Below are 27,622 nucleotides of genomic sequence, written 5' to 3'. Positions count from 1 at the left end.
CCCCCCTCCGAGAGCACAGCCAGACGTCTATCGGACGCCGAGGGTCGCACATCATCGTCGCGTAAGTTTTTTTCCATCCTCAATTTGGCCCACTGTATTAACTGCTTTTCCCCCACATTGTGACAATGGTTCCCTTCCGAGGATTGTAACCGCATCGCATTCGCCTGTTTATTGTCGTCTTCCTTCGTGAGTGTCGGAGAATGAATCGAAAATTTTCATCATTTCTTGCCCGATCAATTTTTCTCCGCCGGAACGCGGTTCTGCTGCCTTTTGAGTCTTGGCACTGCTCTTGCGTAATGTGTTTCGAGATGTTTGACACTTGAATTTCTATCCTACGGAAAGACAATTGTGCGCGAGGATAAAAATGTTTAAAAAAATATCGAGTGTTGGGCGGGGCCTAATTTTTTTAATGTTTTTTTTGTTCTTTTTTATTTTTTCGAAATGTGCCCTTCTAAAACGTTTTAAAACACCAAAGGTCGTGCATATAGTTCTAGTTTACTTTTTACCTCGCATGATAACTTCAAATTTTACCTCGTTTTGATGTGATTGAACTGGAGAACTATAGGTATTCAATCCACGCCATCCATTGCTGCACAATGAGTTACCATCAGAACAAAAATTTGCAAACCTTCAATTTTGACGTTCTCATTTCAAGACGCGGATTGTGCGAATCAACGTCTTAGGCTTCTCTAGATTTTACATTAGAACTACTTTTTATGCGGCAGGTAACTGAACTACAAAACTATAGTTAAATCATCCACCCAAGCCATCACTGCACAAAGAGTAACTATCAAAGTACAAATTAGCAAAGCTTCATTTTTGAAGTTTTCATTTCAAGACGCGGATAGCACGAGTTTACGTGCTAGACTTATGGATGTACAATGTACATGATAAGTACTTTCTCTGCGGCGTGTATTTTATGTTACTGAGATAAATGAAACCGTAATTAATGGTGTTATTTATCTACCGTTCTTTCTGTGCTCGAGGGAGTCCGATTGAGAGGCCCGACCAAGCTTCCTTTAAAGAACATGTTCATTTGAAATTGGAAGGCAGGGTTTTTTTGTTCCATGACAATCGGCTGCACATCCGGCTGAATCCCACGTAATGCTTCAAACCAGAGGCCGCTCGGATAGAACTGAGTTTAGAAAGAAGCTTTTCAAACGCGGAATGAATTGGAGACGACGTTCGGGAGGCGCTGGCAAGGTTTAGAATAACACCCCGTGCATGATTATTCGCACGCACAGCCGGGTTAGTGATTTATTCCTGAAGAAAGCTACGCGGTAGACTTTGAAATTTATAGCTCAAAGTTTTTGACTCAACATCAGTGTTCTTGGGGCTCGTGCATAAATTAAGCTACCGTTTTCCGTAATTTTTTCCTATTTTTTTAATAAGGGATAACTTTACAGATTCGCTAATAAGACGGAAAAAATTATTCAAAAGAATTATTTGTTTGGACCCGGGTGGTTATATCAACTGGCGTGATTAGATGTTAAATAATCGTGAAACGAATTATGGTAATGCGCGACTAGGATAATCACAACATTTACCATTAAATTCCGACAATAACTTTTACAAAACTGACTTAGGTTTGGAAGGATCATAGCCATTATAAAGGCGTGACAAGGATAATGACGTTGATTTATTAAAAACTAGGTCTATTTAATAGAATTGACTCCGTATATTTAGTATACTACCCATTTATTTGTGATAATATTACCTGGTGCGAATTTTGGGGGTCCAGGTTCGAGTCCCAGGTAAGGGGATTGCCCCCTCCCCCCTTCCTTAAAGAATTTTGAATTTTCTCCACGCCATCCTTCCCCTTCCTTGAGTGCTGTAGTACTTTCTATAGCCCTTCACCATCTTTTAATTTCGCAAACTATGAATGATTTCAATTCAAATATAATTTATCAATTGTGCAGTGAGTTAAATTTTATGATTAGGTTAAAATAAAACAAATAATGATTAGCACCCCGCGTTGAAGTATTAAGTTCTTCCGATGCTATTTGGACAGGTAAGAAGCGTTAAGTAGCATTTTGTAAGAGTCAACGTACTTTAAGCAAACCTCTACTTCCCGTAATTAACGGTCGGTGAGCGGTGTTTGAGTTTGAGCGGTATTTAACGAACGGTATATGAGCGACCCCTAGCGGTTGGTGATGCAGTGCATGCTGAGCAATTTAATAGATAGCAGGAGGAACGACGAAGTGCTGGACATGGTGGGTGAGCAGAGGCAGCTTTTAGATGAGATACGGAGGAGACAGAAGGTATGGATGGAGCGAGTACTTAGCGGGGATGGGATGTTGAAAACAGTATTAGAGGAATGTTAGGTAAACGAGGGAGGGGAAGGAAAAGAATAGGATTTTTAGATAGAATGAAAGGCAGTTGGTCTAATTGTGTACTGAAGAGGGAAGAGCGTGATGTAAGGGGAGGCTCCCGGAATTCTTCTTAAGCACTCCATGGAAACCTACCGTAATCGGAAGAATACTTTAATAATAATAATACGCTACTTTGGCTGATACTCGGTGGAACTCCGTAAATCCACTACGGAATACGAGATAATCCTCATAATCAACTTTATTCCTAAGACAATGGCGCCAAAGTGTTACAACCGATCGTATTAGGCAAGAGTTGTGGTATGCTACCTAGTACTTCATTCTACATTAGTGTACAGGGTAAAAATTTAAGCTTAAATATAAATTTTAGATGAAAAAAGAGGTACCCTGTTATAATCCATTGTTTTAGCTTTGAAAACATATTTGAAGAACGGTTCATTATCATTATGAAACAAATTCTATGTATAAGCATAGCGCGAATCACTCCAGTCTCCCAAATCGAAATTCCCTGTTATATGGACAACAAGGCTAACTCGAATAAAACCTAACCTCTAGCTTCCCCTACGAATTCCTTGCAACTAAAACTGTTTTCAACATCCCCGTCTTGCTTGATACTCGCTCCAGACCTTCGTCTCCAGAAGTTTTTTCCCCTCCCCACCATGTATAGAACTTCCTCGTTTGTTTTTCCCTCCAGTGGCAGTTAGTTTTTCCTCCCTACGCATGTCGCAAACGACTCTTGCCTCTTCTCGTTTTTCCACAGCATCTACATTTCCGCACCGTAAATCGCTTCAATCCAGATCTAGACTCGAACTAGCCTTTTGATATAAATTTTGCAAAGTGATCATCCGGTTTACTTTTTCGTTTCAATAACAACTCCTTTTTTTGAACCTATTCTCTTTATAATAAATTTTTCCTGCTAATGTGTAGCTCATAGAGTTTTTTTGGAATATTGACACGCCGTAGAACATTAATTAATTCATTCTGTACTTTTTCCGGTGTAAAGAAAACGCCTGCAGGGACATTTTAGGTAAAACAGGAGATCTTTAGCACTATACAACGTCGTTATAGCCACGAAAAATAATGAAATTTGTCAAAAAAATCTTTGCAGATCGGTTTGTATGGTGATGGTGGAAAATCGTTCGGAAACTCGCGGCCAAAATGTGAAAAAAGAAACGCGATTTTGTTGGGCGTTTAGAGATCGTCAATCTTCTTGAAAAGATCTTGCTCGGGAAGTGCGAGCCTGCGCCGTGCAGTCGACATCACGCATGCCTGGGATCGGATCTCTCGAATCGGAAACGCCGCGATGTGGAGCAGGCAGCGATGCGTGGAGGAATTTCGCCGTTGCGGCACGCATCACCGCGGAAACGAGTCGACACGCGACACGGTGAAAAAAGGACGCGAGTGGTGATGAGACCATGTGGGGATCGGGTTGGTGTGGCAGTGGATGTGCGTGGGATAGACATGGAAGCCGACGGCGAAAATGCGATGACGGCGGCGCCCAGGAGTATTTTCTGGCGCGCCTGCGTCCATGGAAATGCTCTCTTCGGCGCGAATTCATCACTAACAACCTAATATTGAGTCCCAAGGATTAAAAAGTGCAAAAATAGGATTGAATATTGAGTATTTCCTCTAGTACCGAGCATATTCTCGGAGATACCTGCCTCATAATCAGTTGAGTCGGCGGTGGCGCTTCGGCGTGGACTAGTTTTTTGTGTCTACATCTACATCTACATAATACCCTGCGAGCCACCTTTAGGGTGTTTGGCAGGGGGTGACAAATCACCAACATGCAGCATGCAAGAGGACCGCCGCATGCACACCGCACGGTCATAGAAATATTACGCACGACGGCGGCGACGGCGGGACAGCGCCCACCGTTCTTTTAGAGCTGGCAAGGGTTGTTCCATGACAGATAAAAGGGTGCAGAGGAGTAGTGGCAGGGTTGCGAGGTCGAAAATGTAAAGATCTGCATTCAGAGATGAATAATAGACCAAGGAAAGAATGGGTTCAATACGCCCATTAAAGTGATAACGAAAGCAGGGATATTTCCTGGTACGCAACGCATCGCAACGGCAATCACTTCGCAATTTGGTTCTTAGTCCCCAGCTGAAAGCTGTCTCCTGAGGATTTCGTGGAAAAAATGATTTCAGGAACATAAAGTCACGGTGATTAATTTATAGTCGCGGCATTATGTAGGAGGTATTTAGGGATGGAGATATGGGAGGGGTTCAGGGCACATTTTGGGAGGCGGTGCTTAGGTTTCAATGGGGGAAGGTAATCCCATAAATTTACTAAAAGAGAGTTCTCGGTGGCTTTAATGGATTTAGAGGAATTTTCTAGAGAAGTTTTGAGTTTGGATAAAATAGGTGTGATTTTTAGATCTTTTCTGATAATATTTCCTGTTATTCCTGAAGATTCGCGTATACGTGGCATCTTTTTATGGGAAAGCGAGGATTTTGGTTGTAAAGGGGACAGAGCGATTGGCCGGGCGACACGTGCAGTCACCATGGGCCTTCGTCCCTTATCATCTGTCATGGACCAACTCTGGACGGTTCGACTGCAGTGTAGGCTTCCCTCCTCCGGGAGCCCGGGTTTGAATACCGGCGGATAGTATTCAGAGTTTTCCCGATCCCTACTTGAGTGTTGTGTGAAGGGCACTTCAAGTACAGTACTCCGTCCGTCGGATGGGACGTTAAGCTGTGGCCCCCTTGGTGACTTTCGCTAAGAGTAGGCTAATGCCGACACCGCGTTCCTCTCCACCATTTCTTCCCTACCAATTCTTCATGGCGCAGATGACCAAAGCCGTCGGTCAGCTTCTCCAAATACCATAGTAAACACAACCACGCAGGCCGCCAAAGTCGCTGAATTTCCATCTTCTCTCCGAAGCGAAGGCGACGAAACGAGATCGCGGTCCTCTCTAGAACTATCGTGGGGAGATTTGGACGACGGAATATCTCCATAGCCAACCAGGCAGGTAGAATGTGCTTGATTACGCGAGAGACTCCTAAGGCCTGGTAACACGATGCCTTGATATGTACGAGTCAATGTCTAAATGCATGAACGCGAGAATGCACACCATAATGAATAGTTACCACCCAACCTGTGCGAATGGAAGAACAGAAAATAAAAGCTGAATTAATTTCATGGATTCGAACTTGTTCCGTTCCGGTCCGTCACGTGTAACCAGGCAGTATAATGTATTATGTTCATGCATTCGTGCATGTTCCGTTCCACTAATATCGTTCATGCATTTAGACATTACCTCTTACCTAATGTATCATGTAAATCATGTGTATAGAGCATGCATTACATTGAGGCAGGGGTATATAAGTAAATAAGGTGGGAGAAAGAAGGCATCCATTAATTAAGTGAGGCGTTTAGGGGGGGAGGGGGTCAACCCGAATCTCACCCAATCTCACGTGGGGGAGAGGGAGAGGGCTGCTGGCAAGTATCACGTAATTGTTTCCGCAAGAAAAAGGGTAAAATTGCGATCTTAGTAATCTAAAATAAAAATAATTACACAATCAGAAACGAATCCAACGCAGTGAAGTCTAGATTACGTATTTACACTGAAAATATGGATTTTTACAATAACACGTGAGATTAGAGGGAGGGGGGATGGGGTCGAGTCAAATATCTCATTTAGGAGGGCAGGAGGAGGTCCAAAAATCGCCAAAATCATATCGAGTAATTAACGGACACCCCCGAAGGGGCCTGCCACCCCTCCTCCGAAAGGAGGAAATTTTTCAGAGTAACCACCCGCCGCTCATAGCTACCTTAGTACTCAAGAACTCGGCTTTGAAAATTATACAGTGCATCGAAACTAGTCTCATTGAATTATTTTTAAGCCGAAAATTGCAATGATTCAACAGTGGAAAATATCGTGCGACTTTCCAGCTATCTTCTGGTACCAGTGGCTTAACAATGGGGGACGATAAAACTTTTAAAAAACCACAACCCAAGCACCCTAAAAAAATCGTATCACAGCAATACCATTTGTTTTAAATGCATTAATTAAATATTTTAGAACTAATTTGGCCTCCCTAATTTATTCAACTTCGTACTTTATATGCACAAGTAACGAATTCCAATAGGTTTCTCTAATTAATACACCTAGAACTTTGCCCGGTTGCAATTTATATAGGGTGGTGTGCTAAACAGTCTGAGCCGACCACCCGCCCCCCTACACTAGGCCTAATCATACCACTGACTAGTACTAAGGTATTTTTTAATTTTTTACCATCACATTTATTTTTAATACAAAATATCAAGGAGTGTCCTTTTATAATACCTTACCTTGCATTTATTTTACCTCACCCCTCCCACCCGAAAATATATTCTGCATACCGCACGGCGTAGAAGCACTATTTGTGCACACAAGTGCCGCCAGAGCTAACAGTCTACTCTGACGTCAACGGGACGTCAGATTCTTCGGAGAAAGTGAAATTTCCAAATGTTCAGGGGATCAACGTTTGAAATTCGGATCAATTCGAATCGCGTGACCACAACAAAAGGCATTCCCGTCTCTCGGTCTCGGTGACGTAAGAATAAGCATCTTACTCTGATGACCGTCTCAGAGGATTTGAGACATACACATCACCTCTATCAAATACATCCTCATAAGGCCTGGTTTAGAGATGGCCACAAATTCTTCGCAATCGATTAATTGAATAATCGGTAAAAATTCTTGTGATTCTCGGCTGAATAATCTGTAAGTAATCATTCGTTTCTTCTTTGGAGGATCGGTTGACGGACCACATGTTATTCCTTTGGAAAATCAGTTGACTCGTCGCATGGTAATTCTATGGTGAATCGGCTGACGGATCATAATTTGTCTGTTGAGAGGAGGCATACTTATCGCATGATTTGTATGATGATTTGAAGTATTGTATGCTTATTATTCGCAAAATCAGTCGACTAGTAATTTTTTTAAATGGGCACACAAAACATAAAATAGACACTTAAAGTAGGCACATAAAATACAGTATCCAAAATGGAAATTATAAAAAGAAAGAAAAAAAGTACAACACTTCATATTATCTGCGCATCACTCTCCGTGTAACTTATGTTATATAAGTGAGCAGTAGCATAGCCAAGATTTTGAAATGGGGGGGTTTACCGGAGATTTTGGGGTTATGGAAAACACCTCTTATCAAAGGGGGTCCGGAAAATTTTGGGATTTTTGATGTTGAAAACGTGATTTTAAGGACTCAAAATTAGTACTTTTGTGCGAGTATTAATTGAAATAAAGTTTTTATTTATTTATTGAGACCATCTTACTCGCTTTTTAAAGGCTCAGAGGAAATCCCGCCCGTGGCTACGCCACTGTAAGTGAGCACAAACACAACCTCCGCAGTTTTAAGCAACCAATTTCCGACAAATTGAATGAACTTCATCTGCTTGCTTACTTCGGTCAAATCTGTAGGTGCGGCCTTATTGATTTCAAGCGCCATCGCTTCATCCCTGCTCTTTCAGGCATAGAAGAGAATAAATTTCACTGTCGTATACATAACCCAATGTCTGTAAGTGTAGCGAAAATGGCTTCGGTATAAATGCATAAATAAAGTCTTTTTGTAAGCATAAGGATATTATGAGTAAACGAACGTTGAGCTCAGAAAGAATTTACGTCGTACACTATATTTTGGGAGATCTAAGGGATTGTTTTAGGGTTCTGAAGCCCATATTGCTAAGGCTCTAGCCAGAGAAAGACTACTCGAGTGTTCTGAGGCCAATATAGCTGGTAGCTAAGGCTGTTGGGCTTCAGCACCCACAAATAATTTACCTCGAAGCCCATAAGCATAAGCTCAAATAATCTTTCTTTGGTCAAGTTTATAAAGCTGCCGTAAGTCGAACAAGGTTCCTCGCGGTAGGAAGCTCGCGCTAGCCTCCAAATATACTCGCACCTTCGGTCCACACAACACCGCATTCAATGGCGCGGAAAAACTCCCTCAAACGAGGATTAGGACTGTAGCGATGGAGTAGGGCAGAAAACTAAGTTCAAGGTCGAAGTCACGGCCACTGCATTGATTACGGGGAAGGAGAGAGTGGTGGCCAGGCGGATACAGCGTCCGTCGATTGATCAAAATATCACGGGTTTGATTCCGGGAAAATTCGTTGGACCCTCAAATAAAAACATTAGAGAGTAAATAGACTTCACTGACATTACTAAGCCTGGTACAAAACCTATAAATAAATCATCATCATCTTAAGTCAACAATCCTAACAGGCCCGTGCTGGGCCGCCGGGACGCATTCCGGTGTGCCGTCCTGTTCCGAAACTGACAAATTTTACAATCAGAATACTAACATTGTGCAGTTAACTTGATTTCAATGATGTCTCATTTCACAGCATAATTAACAACAACTTGAATAAAGAAAATAATTATTACAATGTATATAATTCAATCTGGTAAGATTTTATTTAATCTCAAGAGGGTAAGGAATAAAATTTCAAAATTTATTTGTTACATTCCACAACCCCAGACACACACCCGGCAGTCCTCTCCCTGCATAATGGTGGCGCCCTCTGGCCAAGACAGTCTGCCGCCCTGAAAAGGGATCCAGCACGGGCCTGAATCCAAATATTGGTTTGACGCAGCTCTCCTACCCGCTTGCCTTTTCATAGCGACGTATTTATTTTCTTTTACATCCTTTATAACCTGTCCTATATAACTCTTTCGGAGGCGACCCTTGCCCTCCTTCCCTTCCACCGTTCGTACAGATGAAAAGAATTCCCTTGAAATTGTTTAGAGGAACATAATGCCCGTATATCCTACTCTCCTCCTCCCCCTTACTTACCTAACATTCTTGCCTCCAACACGCTTCACATCATCCCCTCCCGCTCAATGATTGCTCCAACTACACCCTCCATTTCCTTTCTATCTCCTCGAAAAGTTTCCTCTCATCACCCACCATGTCTAGCACTTCCTCGTTCATTTTCCTATCCCTCCAAATGGTCTCCATTTCCTACCCACCCTAATCTGGAACGCCTCAGGTCTTTGTGGCAGGATGTTCCGTTGAATCTCTACATTGACGAGCACCCTATGTGCACATTACACCGAATTCCATAATAGAAGTTTTCAATTGTTACATACCATATCTAACAACTTCTTTTTCATTTTCTCCTCCATTCATCCCATATTCACTATGCGGAAACATGGGCGTCTAGTAAAGAGGACTAGGAATGACTAGAAGCGTTCGATTATTAGTGCGAGTGAGAGAGTGGGAAGGTGAAGTGGACGGAGAGGAAGAAGAATGACGAAGTGCTTGAAATGGTGAGCGACGATAAAAATATTTTAGATGGCATTCGGAAAAGACTGAAGGCTTGGATTGAGCGAGCTATGATCGGGGAAAATCGTGTGAGAGGAAATAATGCAATTTTTATGGGGGATAAAGGGGGCGAAGGGGAGAAAATAGGATTTGTAGACAAAATGAAGAGGAGTGGGCCGTATTTTGATTTGAAGAAGGAAGTCCTAGATTAGAGTGGATATTAGATCGGGAGATTCTAAAATACTCAATACAATCCTACCATAACCGGGTGATATTTTTAATAATAACAATAATTCTATTGGAATAAAAGGTAGTTGCACTTTTGCACATGTATTTAATGCGTACAAATTCCACAAGTATTTAATGGAACTCATGTGAAAAAGTTTAATTACCTTTCATTTCAGGGGCGGATCCAGGATTTTTTCTGGGGGGGCACAAGGGTCTTACAGGTCTTCTCATATATTACATTAAAAACAAGATACAACAATTACTGTAATAAATATTCTCTTTATTTTGACATAAAAGTTATTTATATTAAATTAAATGATTGAGGCTCCGTAATGACAAAATAAAACGAACGTAATGATAGCCATATTAAAAATCTTTTCTATTTTTTAAGCGCTTGGGGAGAGAGGGTAGCACCAGAGAGGAGAACGGTAACACGTTCCCCTAGCCCCTCCTAGATCCGCCTTCGTTTCATTTCAATCTGTCGAACTTCCACTACATCACGCCTGAATCGGTTGAATAATAATTCTCCTCTTCAGTCAAAATAATAGGGTAGTTTCCTTCATCAAAGAAAACGAAAGGCATTGATTGCGATTCGTTACCCACCATTAGTGTAGACATAATATACAAATTATTTGGTTTTAGAAATACCGGTTTAGACGAATGGCAAGGGTCAATTTTATCCTCATTTGAAAAAGGCCAGATTGGCGCCCATGCGATGCCACTCCACGTGACGTCAAAGGGACCTAGTTTCTATACGAGTAGTTGGGAGTTCTACATCGTCTGAGATTACCAATGCGTGCATGTGGCGCAGAGCTCAGGGAAACATGTCTTAATAATCACCTATTAAAATTGCCTATGGTCGGAAAGTTTCCTTCGTTTGATGGGGTATTTATAATCCTTATTTAAGCCATGCGCTACTTGCTAGCAGCCCGCATCGTAACGGCGTGCATAGCCTCTCACTAAGGTGGCCTCACACAGCAGCAGCTGGAACCAGAATGACGTCATATGGGGATTTTCCCAGAATTTATACTTATCCGTTGCGTTTTCGCGCGCTTGAAATTTTTCACTTTTAATTTATACGCGAAAAATAGATATCGTCATTTAAAAATCTAAAAGCGTGAACTACGTTCTCTAGGAGTAATAATCTTTCGATTTAGGCAATTTAATAAAACAGGAAACCACCCTATTCCCGATTGGTAGGCAATGGGTCCATACCTCTGATTGTAGTAAGGTTTGACTATGAGTAATAACGTGGCCTTTTTGTTTCCTCTCCCGTGACGAGCAGGCAAGCCGCCGCCGCCACACAGGGGGACTCGGGAACGATGGAGCACGACTACAAGTTGACTTACTTCAACGGCCGAGGACTCGCCGAGCCCATTCGCCTGCTGTTCGCATACGCACGCGTCGACTACAAGGACGTGCGCATCGAGAAGGAGCAATGGATGTCCGTGAAACCAAGTGAGTCCACCAATTATTACCCAAAGTCCAATGGCAATATCCTCATCACCATGGAACGATTCTCAGTAGCAAGAGGAATGCATACAAGAGGCCCAATTCCATCGCATAGATCAGGGGTCTCGAAAATACGGCCCGCGGAGGGCTTTCATCCGGCCCGCGCACTCGTTTTCACACATTCCGTACCGGGGCATTTAAATGTAGAGTAACGACGTGCCTGGGAAGAAGTGTTGAGATTGAAAATATGTGCCAATTTGGGAAAACTGCCTTTGCTTAAAACATTGTTAAAAAGCTAAAGTTTAAAATATAACTTATCTGAACAAACAGTACAATTAGTCAATTTATAATACTTAACGAGCAACCACTAAAGCGTACTAACAAGAACTTTTAGTATGCTTTAAAATTGTTCAAGTTGACGCGTCTAAATGACAAAAATATACTTCAACCGTCCTTAACGCTCGGGAAAAAAAATGACGAGAATTCTCGCCATCCGTACGCAACGTGGTAGCGCGCGATCAAGGAGTCTGCATAGAGAAGTCCCAATTCAATCCTTTAGAAGGCTGATTTCTGTTGCCACTCCGGTCGCATTTTAATCGATTTGCAAATATGTCCACGGCGCGGTGATGAGTGCAATGCGATCCACTTTTTTCCAATATTTTATTTTACAAAGTAAAGGAATAGCATTAAAAAGCTACGCACCAGGGTGGAATCACACGGCGGCAGCCAGAAACAGAATGAAGTCACACGGGCCTTTCTCATCAGTCATACTTGGCCGTCGCGTTTTCGCGCGCTTGAAATTTTTCACTTTTCATTTGATCGCGAAAAAAAGATATCGTCATTTACAAATCTAAAAGCGTTAAATATCTGCTCCAGGAGTAATATTCTTTCGATTTTTACTATTAATAAAATAGGAAACCACCATATTATACCTTATTTCCCCGTGAAACTCGGATCAATTTGTCCCACAGCGACGCGAGCGGCGACTTTTGCAAACCCATTTAAATGCGCGGCACGTGACAACACATTTAGAGGACGACTTGAGGGACTTGAGGATTCTCTTTTGTAGTATTCGTGCGCACGATTCTCGCTCGTTTAACTCTGTGAGACGCCGCTAGGAGCATTGCAGCGCTGTACTGCACGTCAAAGTCGCCTCCAACTGTTCGTAAATAAGAAATACTCCACCGGATTATTCAGTAGACGTTGGTATCGAATAGTTCAGTCATCGACCAATTTGCTATCCGGCCCGCGGGACGATTCGGAACTTGGAATGTGGCCCTCGTGACCTAGTAAATTGGAGACCCCTGGCATAAATGGTTGATTTCTGTTGCCACTTCGGTCGCATTTTAATCGCTTTCCAAAAATGTCCGCGGCGCGGCGATGATCGCAATTCGATCCACTTTATTCTAATATTTTGCAATGCAGTGTTTGTAGTTGCGAAGAATAGCATTGAGCTATTACGAATTTGATAGATCATATCATCGTGTGTATGTATTCCGGTTAATACCCCCAATTATACCTTATTTCCCCGAGAAATTCGGATCAATTTGTCCGTCAGCGACACGAGTGGCGACTTTTGCAAACCCATTCAAATGCGCGGTTGGTTGCAACACATTTGGAGACCGACTTGAGCATCCTCTTTTGTAGTATTCATGCCTAGTACCACGAATATTACTTCATAGGATTAACAATGCCAGTTCCACAGCCAGTTTGACTTCGCGGCGCTACCAGTCGTTCCCTTGACGCCTATCGTTGTAGCCCTGTTGCCAGTCATAGTGTTGCACCTGTTGCTGCTGGTTGCAGGAGTTTTGCAAAGGAGAACCACTGCATTGGGGAGACAGGGATTAATTGTAGCTGGCCACTGTTTGTCTCTCGTTTTGTGGGCAGGCTTTTTCCGTCCGTTTTTGCATGTTTATTGCCCGCAACCTCGAGCACCAGCGCTAGGACCAAGTCTAAAGTGTGCGTGCATAGATTCTGCATTGAACGCAATGAATCCCATATTTTTAGCATTTGGTACGACTGAGATTGACCTTAAAGTGTGATTGCGCAAAATGCAGACAGACTGACAAGCCAAAAACCTAATGTAGGTACTAAATAGATTCCCCAGCGGACTCTAAAACATGTTGTCACCCACCGCGCATTCAAATGGGTTTACACTCGCGTCATTTAAGGGCTGAGCGAACTGAATTTTAGGGTGAAATAAGCTATTATTTGGGCTGCATTTATATTTGTGACTCTGTGATCTATTGCATTCATAAATTTCCAACGCTGTTTTTCGCGACTGCAAATACTACGCCAAACATTCAGAATAAATTTTCTGCACACTTCGACGCGCTGCGAAACTGTTAGATAACGGAATAATTGGGCCCAAAGTGACAACATTGACTTTACATGGTACCCTTGCTTCGCACCCAGAGATCATGAACTGTGGGGGTACCAGGTTCAATCACCATCGCCCCAACTATCTGCGATAGATTATGTTACCTTCCTGATGGCATATTATTATTATGACGATGGGAATTCAAATAGGTCGCATTGCCTTCTCTTTTAAAATATACAGGTCAGTGACGGCATACCTAAAGGTCGGCTTTTCAGATTTTAATTCGCCATGGTCACATGAATGGTGACGCCTAAGCAAAAGCTACTTCAATGTCTTTGAAACATTCTATCAATCCGAAATACTACTTAACAATCGAAATTCAATCGAAAAAAGGAGTCTATTTTATGTTAATGTAAATTTAAGTTGTATTGAACGAAGATTTACGACGTCTTCTTTGTACTTCAGCGGAAAGAGGTCGTATGGGGGCTAATTCTTGTTCGCGACGCTCTCGCTTTCTCGACGTAATAGCTGTTACTTGGTATTCTCGTCAGAATGTTCACAGAAAAAACTGGTCGCGAGAATATGGCGACTTCATTTCGATACGACAGAAGTTTCATGGCCATTATTCTGGTTATTATTACCGGCCGCTAACTTAAGCTGGCGAATAAATTAGTGGCTTAAGCTACCTTCATTGTAGCAAATTACATGATGACGAGCTAATTTCAGTGACGAAAGAACCGGAATGGACACTGATGGAGAATAGACACTGCCCTGTCAATAAGGCAGGGGTAGATAATTACATGACACTATATAAATTAGCCGCAACAAAAATCATCTAAAATACATAACAGCTTACGCACGCCTTCGAAGGGACTGGCGACCACTCTGCCACGATACCACCTTGTGGAAGAAAGCGAAATTAACTCTTTCGTCGTTTTCAACATTTTTAGTCAAATATTTTAGTTCAATAATTGGAGTACAACGGAAAAAAAGTTTACACGTCTGATTGTTGAATTTTGTATTCTCAACAGAAGCAAGCAAGTTTGCCGAATTTCAAGCCGATCCGACGATGTAAAGTGGGTTAAAAAATCAATTAAAAGATTCCATCGATGAAACAGACGAAGAAAGTTAAGAAAAAGCGTGTACTGATAGAAAGGAAGGAAAACGGGAGTTCATGGAAACGCCAACGATACCTGCAGGATGACAAGGCGCGGCCAAATCAGGCGATGACAGCAGCGTTGAAGCGTCCGGCGAGGAACAAACGTGAGACCGCCACGAACACAAGCACAGTTCTACCGCAATGAAACCACCTCCCGATTTTAAATATCGGTGCAGACCCTATTCACCGGGCGGCGCTCTCAGTTCACGGACCACGTTTCATTGCGGGTTATCCGCGACCTTGCAGGCTTCCGGGCCGAGAATCCTGAGGGGCGGACGCCTCAACACTGAGATCCGTTCTTCCAACCAGCTGTCCTATTCAACGTGAGTGATATTTCACATGAACGAAGGAAGTGGACGTTCACCGAGCCATTAGATTAGGAGCCCTGACATTCTGCAGCGAGCCAAAAACTTGCGGTCGGTACGCAACTCCGTGGAGCAAAGCGGAACTAATATGTAAACAGCGCGTCAATTTCTCTGCTTCCGGTGGATGATTGTTGTGATAGTATGTTTACAACCGCGGGGTTCTCCATTTCTACGCTGAGCGGTCCATATTAGAGGCAGGGCCGGATTTACCCAAAATTTCGCTATAGGCACCTCTCCATTGAGCGCCCCTCCTCACTTGAGCCCCCCCCTCCCCAATTTTTATGATAAGTCATAGCCACTCGCATGAGGTAAGGTTCGGAAAAAAGGAATAAACAGATATATGGCAGACAGCATAAGTTTATGCTTGAATTTTTACGCAGGGAAAACATGGACAATTCAATTAAAGAAAAACAGCTTTGAGTAAAACTACATGAATCACTTTAACTTTTATGCAACTAAAACACTTTATGAATACCCTTTCCAAAAATAATGTCAAGCCTTAATTCATGCAAAAAAAAAGAAGAGCAACGTCAAAAAGAAAAACATTACGTACTGCTGTAACTAAATGAACTGCCGCCCTTGAAGGCGCCCCTTGGACTATTATACCCCTAGGCACGTGCCTATTTTGACTTACGGTAAATCCGGCCCTGATTAGAGGCCTGCAATCGAACGCAAAAGCCAACCCTTTCAGGCCCCTTTGCCTGGCCCGGAACTAGGAGGTTTGTCAGGGGCCAAAGATCCGTTTGCCGCCCTCACCTTTTTATATCTCCCCCTATCTCCCTATCCCCCCTCCCACCAACACTAAAATATAATCAATCCGTAAGCTATTTCTATCAGATGCGGTAATTGAAATTACGCACTTGATGTTTGCTATGAAGAAGTTTTATCAATATTATTGTTTAAGTAGTTGATACATTATAAATTATTGTTTAATAATTTAACTGGAAAAAATGTAATAACTTTAAAAAATAAACTTAGGGAAATTATTCTCATCAACCACTTTAATAATAATATTTTTAATCTAAATAACTCGTCTCTTTTCAGTTAAATCATAATGAAGAAACGGAGTTCATATTAATTTAGTAACAATATTGCATTTAATATTGCAAATATTTACAAACAATTTTTATTATTGTCTTTTTATTCGATACTTTGTTACTTCCACAACATACTTTAAAATTCCGACCGGTTTTGGCTGCCATTATCAAGTACATAAAATAATTTTTTTATTAAAAAATGGTGTAAAAGCCGAAACCGGTCGGAATTTTTAAATATAATGCGAAAATAACAATGTATATTTTATTGATAACACGGAGCCCTTCCACCACGTACAGGATTCAAGTTTCGATTCAATTTTTAGTATTTGGGGTTTCAAATTTTTCCGCCCCCCAAAATCTGCTGCACGGAGCTCGTGTCCCCTCTGCCCCGCCCGAGTTCCGGGCCTGCCCTCGGCCGTCTGAGTTCGTGCTCGAAGGCAACCGGAGTAATAAGGACTTAGCCGACCGCGGCCGCTCGCTGGCGTTCGCTTATCTAACCGGCGCGGCGTTCTGTTCCGTGCCTCAAACAACCCCACCCGAGAGAAGCGAGGGGGTTGGCAGCGAGTTTAAGGGCGGGCGAAGAGGTTATCCCTCGTGCGAATGCTATTCTCCCTACCGACTGCTTGGTGGTCACGCGGTTCAGTTCGCCCCCTCCGACCGCCATCATTCGGTCTCCGATACAGTTTTCGAAAGCCTGTCCGAGAACTTTGGAAAAATTTCGTCAAATGCCATAGGGAACATTTGGGTTATCTCTCGCGCACTTTTACGGAGGCGGCCAACAGATAGTTTGTTTTCGTGACCGCTTGCAGGTCTCTATGGGCAGGAATATTACCAGAGAGGATCCTCAAGTTGGCCTCTAAATGAATTGTCATCCACCGCGCATTCAAATGGGTTTGCAGAAGTCGCCACTCGCGTCGCTGACGGACAAAGTGAGACGAGTTTCACGGGGAAATAAGGTATAATTAGCAGAATGGGCATTTCCAGCTGTCGGCCTTATCAGAACATGCTTGGACCCCGGGACATGACATTAAAGTTGACGAAGCCAGGATAATAGTAAAAGAAGGCAGATATTATCCCAGACTTATCCAAGAATCAATTGACTTGGCCCGGACGGACACTTTCGATAGGGACGATGGCTACCTCGTGGATGCCAATTGGAGGAGGCAAATTAAACGGGCCCATGAGAGATCAGCAGCCACAACTGGCGTGACTGATACCGTATATAACGACGACGAGAGTAGTGGACCGGCATCTTTGACCTGAAAACGCTGGCTGTACTGCCAGCGAAACTTTTTCTTAAACCAAAATCCGACGCGGTTGCACCGGAAGAAAGGATACGTTGGAGTTTTAACCGAAATTTGTATTCATGATGATGTAATCTATCAATTTCATTAAAATTCAATGCTATTCCTCACAATTGCAAACACTGTACTGTAATTAATAGTAGCGGGCGTAACTTGGTGGAAATCCATAATCGCAGGAATAGAAGGATCAACAACTTTGCTATGTCCACATAGTAATTTATTGAGACCGACCATGGTCTCGTTACAGAGTAACATTATCAAATAACGGTAACCGGTTTCCTTACAGAGTAACATTAACAAGGTGCTCGATAATGTTACTCTGTAACGAAACCATGGTCGGTCTCAATAAATTACTATGTGGAAATAGCTAAGTTGTTGATCCTTCAATTCCTGCGATTGTACTGTAAAATATTGGAAGAAAGTGGATCGCATTGCACTCATCACCACGTCGCGGGCATTTTTGAAAGCCGGTAAAAAAATGTCCGAATTGGCAACAGAAATCACCCTTTCGTGGGATGGAATTGGGCCTCCTCTCTGCAATCCCCTTGTCTCCAGGACTTGGTCGACATTGAGCTTGGCACACGCCCCATGAGGGCCCCGTAAAATCTACTACCACACATTTCACAAGAGAGGTGCATAAAGCATATCTGTAAGGATGAAAATATGCAAAGGTGCCAAATATGGCATAAACCGGAAGTAAAATTCTCGTTATATGTTGCCTATGACACTTGCAGACAAACATTAAATTGAACGATGATCGGTGCAAATTCATGCAGCGGTGGAACTGCCAGAGTGAAAAGAACAAGCCTACAGACACCAGATATTGAAAATATTATCATTACAGGTAATCTACTAATGAGGTAAAGCCCTTAATTGGGGCACAAGCAAGTAATTCAAGGTGTCATTTAATGAGATATAGCATCTCATAATAAAAGAAATATGAATTTATTTTATTACATCCATAAGTGGGTGTTTTACAATATTTTAAGTTGGACTAGTAAATAGTCATAACATTTTTTTACATTGCCTGAAAAATAAGTGTAGGCACTGCAATATCATAAAGTTCAACAGCATAATTTGATAGAGCAAATATATTGGCCGCCGCTCTTTTTTTGTGAGATTTAAAGGCTAATGTATTGTCCGATCACGATAAAAGGATTAAATTTTTCAGTTTTACTTGGATATATTTTCAATAATCGTCTCATTTTTATTAAAAATTTTCACGGAGATCGGTTTCACCTGAAATTCATGATTAGCTGATGCGTATGTGAAACCATAATTTATAAACATTGTATAATTGAAATTTTCTAAAAATAATTCCCATGAAATATTTAATCACGCTCATGTTTTTGCACTACAGCCACACCATTTGGGAAAGTTCCTGTACTGGAAGTGAATGGCAAGAAGGTTGGGCAGTCAGTTGCCATCTGTCGCTATCTGGCCAGGAAATGGAATTTAGTGGGCAACAGTGACTGGGATGCCTTGCAGTGCGACATGCTTGTGGATGCCTTAGGAGATTTAAAACAACGTAAGTGCTGATGAGAATGGCTTACCACTAATACTGCATAAAATGGATAAGAAATGCAAAGCCCATGATAACAGAAATACAATAAAAGCAGTTATTTCATTGACCTCATAATATATTTGTAGACTCTTTCTAAGGGTGTAGGTCTTGGAGTGTAGGTCTGTAACATAAACAACTCTTTGCTTGAAACCCTTGATAATGGAACAAAGTTCCAAAATTTTGGCTTTACATGTTTTACAGTAGATTCCGGATAATTGGGACATATTGGGACTTGTGCACTTTGCCCCAATTAAGCGGCTGCCCCAATTAGGCGAACTATCCTGTATATGGGCATAAACAAACATTGAAATGATAGAAAGAAGACTAAAGAATGTTTATAATGCAACATAAGTTTATTAAACTATTAATTTGACTAATAAAACAGCGAGTTTAGTTATTTTATTATGTATCATTTTTAAGAATTATAACATTTTTGTTAAAAATGTTTTTCACAGCCTCGGGTGAAGCTAAATTAATATCTTTTACTGAGTTCTATTAAAGAAAAGTCCTATCTTCTTGCGGATAGTATAACAACAAGAGCTTTCAAAATAGGGCAACAATAGGAACATTTGTGAAAAATAAGAGTAAATCAAGGGAGGAAAAAAAATAGTATTCTGAAAACAAAAAATTTTAATTTGGTCGCGAGTATAGAGTCTATGTCGCTGACTCATGGCCCAATAAAGCAGCATGCTGTCCCAATTAAGCAGAGAATACTCTGGGATACTCCTCTATTGGGTTCTGTTCTTCAAGATCTGCCCCAATTAAGCGGCTGCCCCAAGTAACCGGTGGACCCATTTAACGGAATCTACTGTATAATAAAAATACAATCTACACTCCAAGAAATCGTTGAAAAATGGAAATACAGACGATATCGCCCATTTTCCAAAGCACTGCTTAGAACATGCCACTTGTTCTATTCATTCTTTTGGAAACAGCCATCATAGAATAGCGACTAAGAGGGGTTTATTCTCTGAAAGTAACTTAGTAGGCACAATGTTCGTCTCCTGTGCCACGGTATGGACTTCGGCGGCACCTCGCTCAGTTAAGCCAATCACCCATTCTGAGATTCACCTTGGAATAAGATTGCTTAGTGTTGCTACTGGCAGCATACTTGACTGGTAACCAGGAGATCTGAGTTCGATACCCTGCCTTGAAAAATGATCTTTTCATGGCAAATTTCATCCTTGGTGAATTGTGCCTGTTTATGGAGATAAATTTTCTAATCAATAAACAGTGGTTCCTTTATAGGCTTCCGTGGTGGGATATAGATTCAGCAGTCTTTTCTGGGATTTAATTGTATTTGTCCATTCCCATAAATGACATTATTTCTGGCTTCGTAGTCAGATTCTTCATGTCACTGAAATGCAGAGTGTTTCAGTCATCCATCAAAGATGAAAGTCTTCTCATTGCTTTCTCTTTTTCTTTTTGGGCTTGGTCGTAAGGCCTAGTTACATGGTACATAAACCAGTATGAGTTAATGTCTAAATGTATGAGTGAAATTAAAAATGCACCCAACTTGGGAGAGTACATGAACAGAAAATAGAACCTGTTCTAATCAGGGTCATGCATTTGTGCATGTTCTGTTCTGGCCCACCAAAATTGTTCATGTATTTGGGTAGTACCTTGGACAGAATAATGTAGGCGTTGTGTAACTAGGCCTTAAGGTCTCTTTAAAATGTATTGGATTGCTTGTATTCATTTTCCCTGTTAGGATTACCAATGTTCTTTACAATTTCATTGGCTTCCCTAATAACCTTATGCAAGTACTTCCTCTCCTATCACTACCTAATACCTGGCTATGTATCACTTATTCTTTAGTAACAGCCACTTATTCTCTAGAAAGCAAGTTCATCTTCACACATTGCCAAATAAAGAGAAAAATAATTTTTGCTGAAAATTCACAGATGAATCTACACTTCCCAAAAGAAATAGAAAAAAATCATTTGTTTGTCTTGATAATGACACTATAGCCGTCGGAACAAGTCAACACCAATTAAAAGTTTGTGGAATGCTAGTGCTGGGTTTTTGCTTCACCATGAATAAAGACAATTAATTATTGAAATGGACAGAATGTTCCAACAGCAGGGATATGTTTTTATAAGAGTCGGTCATTGAAATCCACAAGTTGAATTATTCTTATTACATAAAAAGCAGAAGAATCTTTGACTGAAATCACTTATAGATGTTTAAAATTGATTTTCATGTTTTTTTCAGAGGTGGCACAATATAGAATGGAACAGGATCCCATAAAAAAAGAAGAAAAGAAACAAGAACTAATAAAGAATACTATCCCATACTATTTGCAAAAATTTGAGCATGTCTTGAAGGAAAACGATGGGTACTTAGTCAATGGACAGGTAAGACAAATTATTTTCTGAACTGAATGAAAATAAGCACAGCTTTTCTTTATTATCAGCCGATAAGTCGCTGGTATACCATAACTAGTTTATAAAATAATGTGTTATGAAATAATATGAAAAGATTTTTTCCCACATATGTCTATCGCACCACTTTGGATTCTCCATAAGTGGAAACCAACAATGATATGTGGAAAAACAAATTTATTCTTTTTATTTCATAATAAGAATAGATTTGTTTAGTTCCACTCCCTGATAAAATGTTGAAAACAATGCTTACAATCACCAATGCTTTTTGCCATGAGCCCAAAACCTTATGCACAGATCATGAATATAGCAATAAAGATTCCCCTGTTGACCACTAAATGTGCTGTCTCTTACCATGCATTTAAATGGGTTTACTTAAGTCAACACACCCATAGCTAACCTCAGAGAGATCTAATCACAGGAAAATAAGCAGCAATTAGGTCTGTAAACCAAACTTTTTTAAATTGCAATTTTAGATTTGTGATAATATACGATATTCATATCTTTTCAATGCCATTCCTAATAAAAGGACATTCTCTTTTGCAAATGCAGTAGGAAATCGATAACCTGGAATACGTGGAACCAGACGCCTTCTGGATTAACCCTTTAGCCACGGGAGTATATGATTTTAGCAACCAGCCTGTGTGGGAGAGAACCAAGAAATATTCTTCCCTCTAGCCTGGCCAATGTCTTGCAAGGATTGAACCCTTATAATCTGGCGCGACCCTTCCTTCTTTCTGACCAACAGAAGGGCCTTCATTTGGGCGCTTGTTATAGGCACATAAACTCTTAAAGGTCTGTAAAGATTGCAGCCATTAGATTGCATAACAAAATACGTGTTTAGGATAAAATAACACATAGATTCCTAAAACATTTATATGAAAGCGATATCTTTAACGGTTTCAGAGATAGTCTAGGATGTGAAGTTATACCAATCCTCGATCCCTTATGGTTCATAGGGGCATATGTGTCCCATGACATAAAAACACTATTTTTGTGAAAATTAAGGCACTAATGCAGAGTTTTTTGTACTAACTCCACAGACTAGGTACACATAAAAGATAAACCGAAAGTCCTGTTATAATTGACCTCCTCATTAAATGTAATAAAGTATCAAATTTCCACTTCGTAAACAGTATATCAAGTGAAATTTCTTAACAATGTGGAAACTACAATATCTAAAGGATATCACAAAAAGAATTTAAACTGGGGGACAATAGCCTATGCTTCAACAGAACTTAATCTTACAATCATAGGCGGATCTAGGGTGGGGGGGTACGGGGGCACGTGCCCCCCCACACCCTTAAAAATATGTAAGATTTTTAATACGGTCCCATTATCATTGCGTTCATTTTTTATTACGAGGTATCCTTGTGCCCCCCTCCAGAACAAAACCCTGGATACGGCCTTGCTTGTGCCCCCCCCCCCAGAAATAAATCCTGGATCCGCCCCTGCTTACAATCACACACCTCATTTAATTTTGAGAGAATTACAAAATTTGGGACATATGTGTCCCTAGGTCCTTAATGGGTTAACAGCATGGAGCGAAGAAAACAATACAACATGAGCAGTACGATAAGAAATGCTGCGAGGCACCCCCTGCCGTGGAGAGTTAGGCTGCAAAAGCGATCCCTACATTGAGGGAAAATGCACTTAGGCCCTACCTGGGAAGCAATAAAAATTTTGGGCCGTAGTTATTCAAGCAATGGTAAACCATTCAAAATATTTTTTCCACAGTCAGCGTACAACGCGTTTAAAAACGTTCCAGCAGTCTAAGGGTTGACGATATTTCTGGTGATTGGATCAGTTCCCTGGATGCAGGCAACACTGAACCACGGAAAATATTTTTTTCCCTGGATGCATTGCATCAGCGGAAATGATGGAGTGCTGAGTAAGATTTCAAGAAAAAACCAGTTCAATTCATATAATTTATGATACCCACCCACTATCTCTCCTCTAATTAAGCCTGGAAAGATCAAGGAATAGAAGTCACATGTTGGTGCGGTGAATTTTGTTTAGCAAAGTCACCACATCTAGGTATCCCAAGTCACGTCAGACAGGAGCACAGCTAAGATTTAAGGCTAGGGGGGGCTTTAGGCGCAACTAATACTTACGGGTGTGGAGGTATTACATACCCACCAGGGTAAGCAGGAGTTGCAGGGGCCCCCCTCCAGAAAATTTACATGAATAATGGTTCAAAATGGCCAGTTTTACTGCTCTCTGAAGGATATTTGATTAATCCTAACATATTCTATAAGTAATACTGATCCAAATAAGTAAAATGGATTTAACTTTAAAAAATTTCTGAGCTCTGGGGGGGGTTTTACCCCCCAAAACCCCCCCTCGCTGCACCACTGACGACAGAAAATATATCACATTTTGCAAAAGAAAATGGCAAATTTGTTGAATTGCTCTCGTGGGATTAGCATGACGACGGTCATGCTCTGAGAAGGCAATTAAACCACTTAGCCGTATTTTCGACTATGCATTTTTTTTTAATTGAAATTTTCAATAACTCCAGAAAGCCATCCATTGTTTAGATTTCCGGATCATCAATCTCCTACTGTATCAAAAATATATGAATCACATTACACCTATCCCCACCCTGCAGACATTCTTGATTGAAATCCAATTAAAATGAGCCCTAGGTTGTAGCATACTACTGTTGAAGTGACTTAGGCCTACTCTGCATACTCAGGTGTTGATTAAAGTCATTGGAGAATAGATGCAGATGGGACTTGGTTGGCATGCAGGGATAGTGCATCTGTGGTGTGATATGTGTAGACAAGTTGGCCATTAGTCACCAATTATATTTATTCATTGCTTGTTAAGCTGGTGAAATAAAAACTTACATTGAAAAGCCACCTTAAAATTTACCATCTTTACAATTTTTCCAGGAGTAAAAGGGGTTGGCTGTCACCCCCACCCTGAATCCGCCACTGTATGTAATCCCCTTAGTAAAAATCATCAATTTCTATGATTAACTTTGGCGCAGGGGGGGCCTAAATATTTTTCTACTTCCTAGGAAGATTCTCCCTTGCTTTGTCATTCATACATCCCTACCCATCCATACCCTATTGCATAATACCTATATCTGATTTATTTCTAACAGCTGACATGGGCGGATTTCCAGTATGCAGCTTCCCTGGAAAACTTTGAATTAATATTCGGCAAAGAAGCTCTGGATCAGTACCCACATCTTAAAGCATTGAAGGAGAAGGTTTTCGATTTGCCAGGAGTGAAGGAGTGGGTCGCAGAGAGACCAGTGACCGAGTTCTAGACAAGGACAAATACTATTTCTGACTGCATAGTAAGCAGAATTGTTTTTATCGTTGGAAGTTTATCAGCACCTCTTTTTATCAGAGGAACAAAGAACAGCCCAACCAATGATTGCTAAATGTCAGTATTTTTGTAACACATAGAATTTGTATGTTTGTTAGTATGATGCTTGACCTGGATCAGAGACCTGTTCCCTTTGTAGGTCTTTTGTTGTCAAATGAATGTGTAACTAACAATCTCCAAAAAAAAAGATTTGACCTATTTTTGATGAATAAATTGTATTTTTAGTCCAACCCCTTGTATAATTTTTGCTATAAATGACAAGGAAAGCATGGCGCCAGGATAAATAAGTTCAGTACGAAGACGTTAAATACCATTAGAAACTGTGGTAGTGTGTGTGAGATGTTGTATACCTGTATACCCAGTAGAAAATTCCGCTATAATACCTGGACTATGTGATTTAATCCTCATGGCACTAAAATTGTTGTAATGTTTACAAACAAGCACTTAAGACCATCAATAAAGAGGTCACAAAGAATCATTGGATTTTCATTTTCAGCCACAGAATTTCATTTCATTGGTATGTTCGCATTATTATCCAAGTTATTGTACAGGTTAAGGTAAGTTTACATGGAGCATTAAGCAAATCGCACCCAGATTCTTTCTGGCAACCCTGTTGCCAGGGAGTTCTTTCCTTCACTTTACTGAAAAGTCAGAATACTTATCAGCACTCGTGAGCAATATACTGGTACCCAAATCCCCCCATTTTAACTCAGGCGATTACCAGCAATTGTTTTTTACAGCCAATTAAATTTTTGAGCGTGAGATTTTATTGAGAAGCTGATTTCTGGATGGAAAGCAATAGCTCTTACTTGTTGATGATTAGTTTCCGGGTTAGTTCCGTGTCCACTCATTTTTGGCAGACGACAGTTTCCGGCACGTTCCAGCTCCCATCTTCGGGTCCAAAGGTGTCTGTTTAAGGTATAAGTATATATAATTAAAGAATTTTGGTGAGGCCCAGTTCACTGATAGGAAAATTGATGAGAAGACTCATCATAACAATGCCTGAAAAATAACTGCTTCAACTTCAGTCTGAGCTGCCTCTAGGAAGGGATGGGAAAAATGAGCCTCCTGTACCACCATGTTGCATGAGTAGGACAACTGGTTGATCCTTCATTAACATGTATATGTATTTACATAAATCCTATTGTCTTCTGTAATTTGATGGGCGTTAAAAATACTTCTTTCCATGTAACAAGCTAAGATTTCTTTCAGGCCAGAGCATGTACTTAACTCTCTCACAATCAGTACTATCTGGTTAATAGTGACGAAATATTTTTACATTTACTGAAATGAAATACATCAATGTTTAAAATTATAGCAAATTAAATAATGTACTACGTAAGAGCCGATATATATCAGGCCACTGCACTTTTCACCTGAGCGGCAAAAGCTGATAATAATAATATTTATTTATCACCGTTGGCAAAATACAATGCATGGCTACGTCAAGATTTGCATACAAAAAAAGATGCAATATAAAAGTACAAAAGACATTAGGAGATGCGTTTACCATAAGTATATATATACAATAAAAATACAGAAAAGGGAAAACCGTACAAAAATACATTTCAATATCATATGTCTTTATGAGAGTCTTCAAGGTATTCAGAGACACTTTAATAGCACTTTCTGATTAGAATATTTTTAACCCTCCATTTAAACACGGCAGGTGAAGAGATGGATTTAATTTCCTCAGGGATGTGATTAAAGATTGCAGAGGCAGAGTGGTAGGGGCCTTTCAGGCAGAGAGAACTTGAGTATTGATAGTATATCGGTCTGCCCAACTGGAAGGGTTGAAAAAACAAACCGCCATGTCGTTTGTTACCATAAATAAATTAACAATTGTAGTGAGGAGGTAACAATAGTAGAGGTGGACCCGAGAGAAAACTAACGGGAGTTGTGTGTTGAGAGAGCTACGAAAAAGACGTGTTTTAAAAGACCAGCAGAAAAAAAAGTATAGGACGCAAAGGAAAAGGAGGTGCCTACTAGAGAGAACCGATAGAAGACAGGATGCGTAAATAAAAACGGTGGAGAGGGTTCGAGAGAGGGGTTGCGGAGGAAGATATCCAGCAGTGAGCGGAGTTGTGCAGCATTGAACCATCCAACAGTGTTTGAGTGGAGGTGTGGAGCAGTGAACCCGATTAGTGGAACTTAAATCATTATTATAAATACACAAGGAAAAGGGGAAGAGTTAAAAGCCCATTGGAATAGAAAGGGAAGTTATGCAATCTATTTATTATAATGTCCGACATGTAAATTGGGCCCAATTAGTCTTCCTTTATGATGTTTTGAATACAAAAGTGTAAAAGTGATTTGGTGCATGTTATTTCATAATTAAGCGAGTTTCTATACCCTAAGGTAACACGAAACAAAAAAATAGAAATTGAGTAGTGTTACAAGGCAGATGGATACAAATAATAACAACTTCGAACAGATATTTGCGAGGTGTTAACAAAGCTGACCCTTGCTTGTGTTGTAAAACCTGACTCTAATGCTATTGAAAATCGAGCAAGTTTTATGCTGAACCAGGAACCAAACTGGAACTGAATAATAAAGGAACCAAGCCATCCCTGTCAGAAGTAAAATACTAATTATTACCAAAAAACCAGAAGAAACAGAAAGAAAAGAAATATGTACGTGTAAAAATATTAGCTGATAAGACAATTGAGTGGAGAGCTGCTACAAACCAATGTTAAGATTGATCACTCTTGATGATGATGAACATTCCTTTTCAAAACAATACACTATGGCCAAAAATTAAGATTAGACAATCCAATTACACCCCGTCCGAGGTCAATCACAAAAATATCAAGGGGAAAAAGTTCTCAACTATTGTAAGTACATATGTATGTATGTACCTCAAACTCCA

The 27,622-nt window shown here is 40.7% G+C and overlaps 1 protein-coding gene across 1 annotated transcript; it reads left to right on the top strand.

Annotated features, from left to right (window-relative positions):
• Positions 1-25,228, top strand: LOC124160291 (glutathione S-transferase-like). The gene is made up of 5 exons (XM_046536122.1): positions 1-61; positions 11,112-11,284; positions 18,824-18,991; positions 21,242-21,384; positions 24,524-25,228. The coding sequence occupies exons 2-5, from the start codon at positions 11,149-11,151 to the stop codon at positions 24,689-24,691; spliced, it is 615 nt and encodes a 204-aa protein (XP_046392078.1). The 5' UTR covers positions 1-61; positions 11,112-11,148; the 3' UTR covers positions 24,692-25,228.
• The last annotated feature ends 2,394 nt before the right edge of the window (positions 25,229-27,622 follow it).

This window comes from Ischnura elegans, chromosome 6 (genome assembly GCF_921293095.1).
Source record: "Ischnura elegans chromosome 6, ioIscEleg1.1, whole genome shotgun sequence".
Lineage (NCBI taxonomy): Eukaryota > Metazoa > Arthropoda > Insecta > Odonata > Coenagrionidae > Ischnura > Ischnura elegans.
The sequence above is the reverse complement of the archived record's forward strand: the minus strand, read 5'-3'. Positions and strand labels throughout refer to the sequence as shown.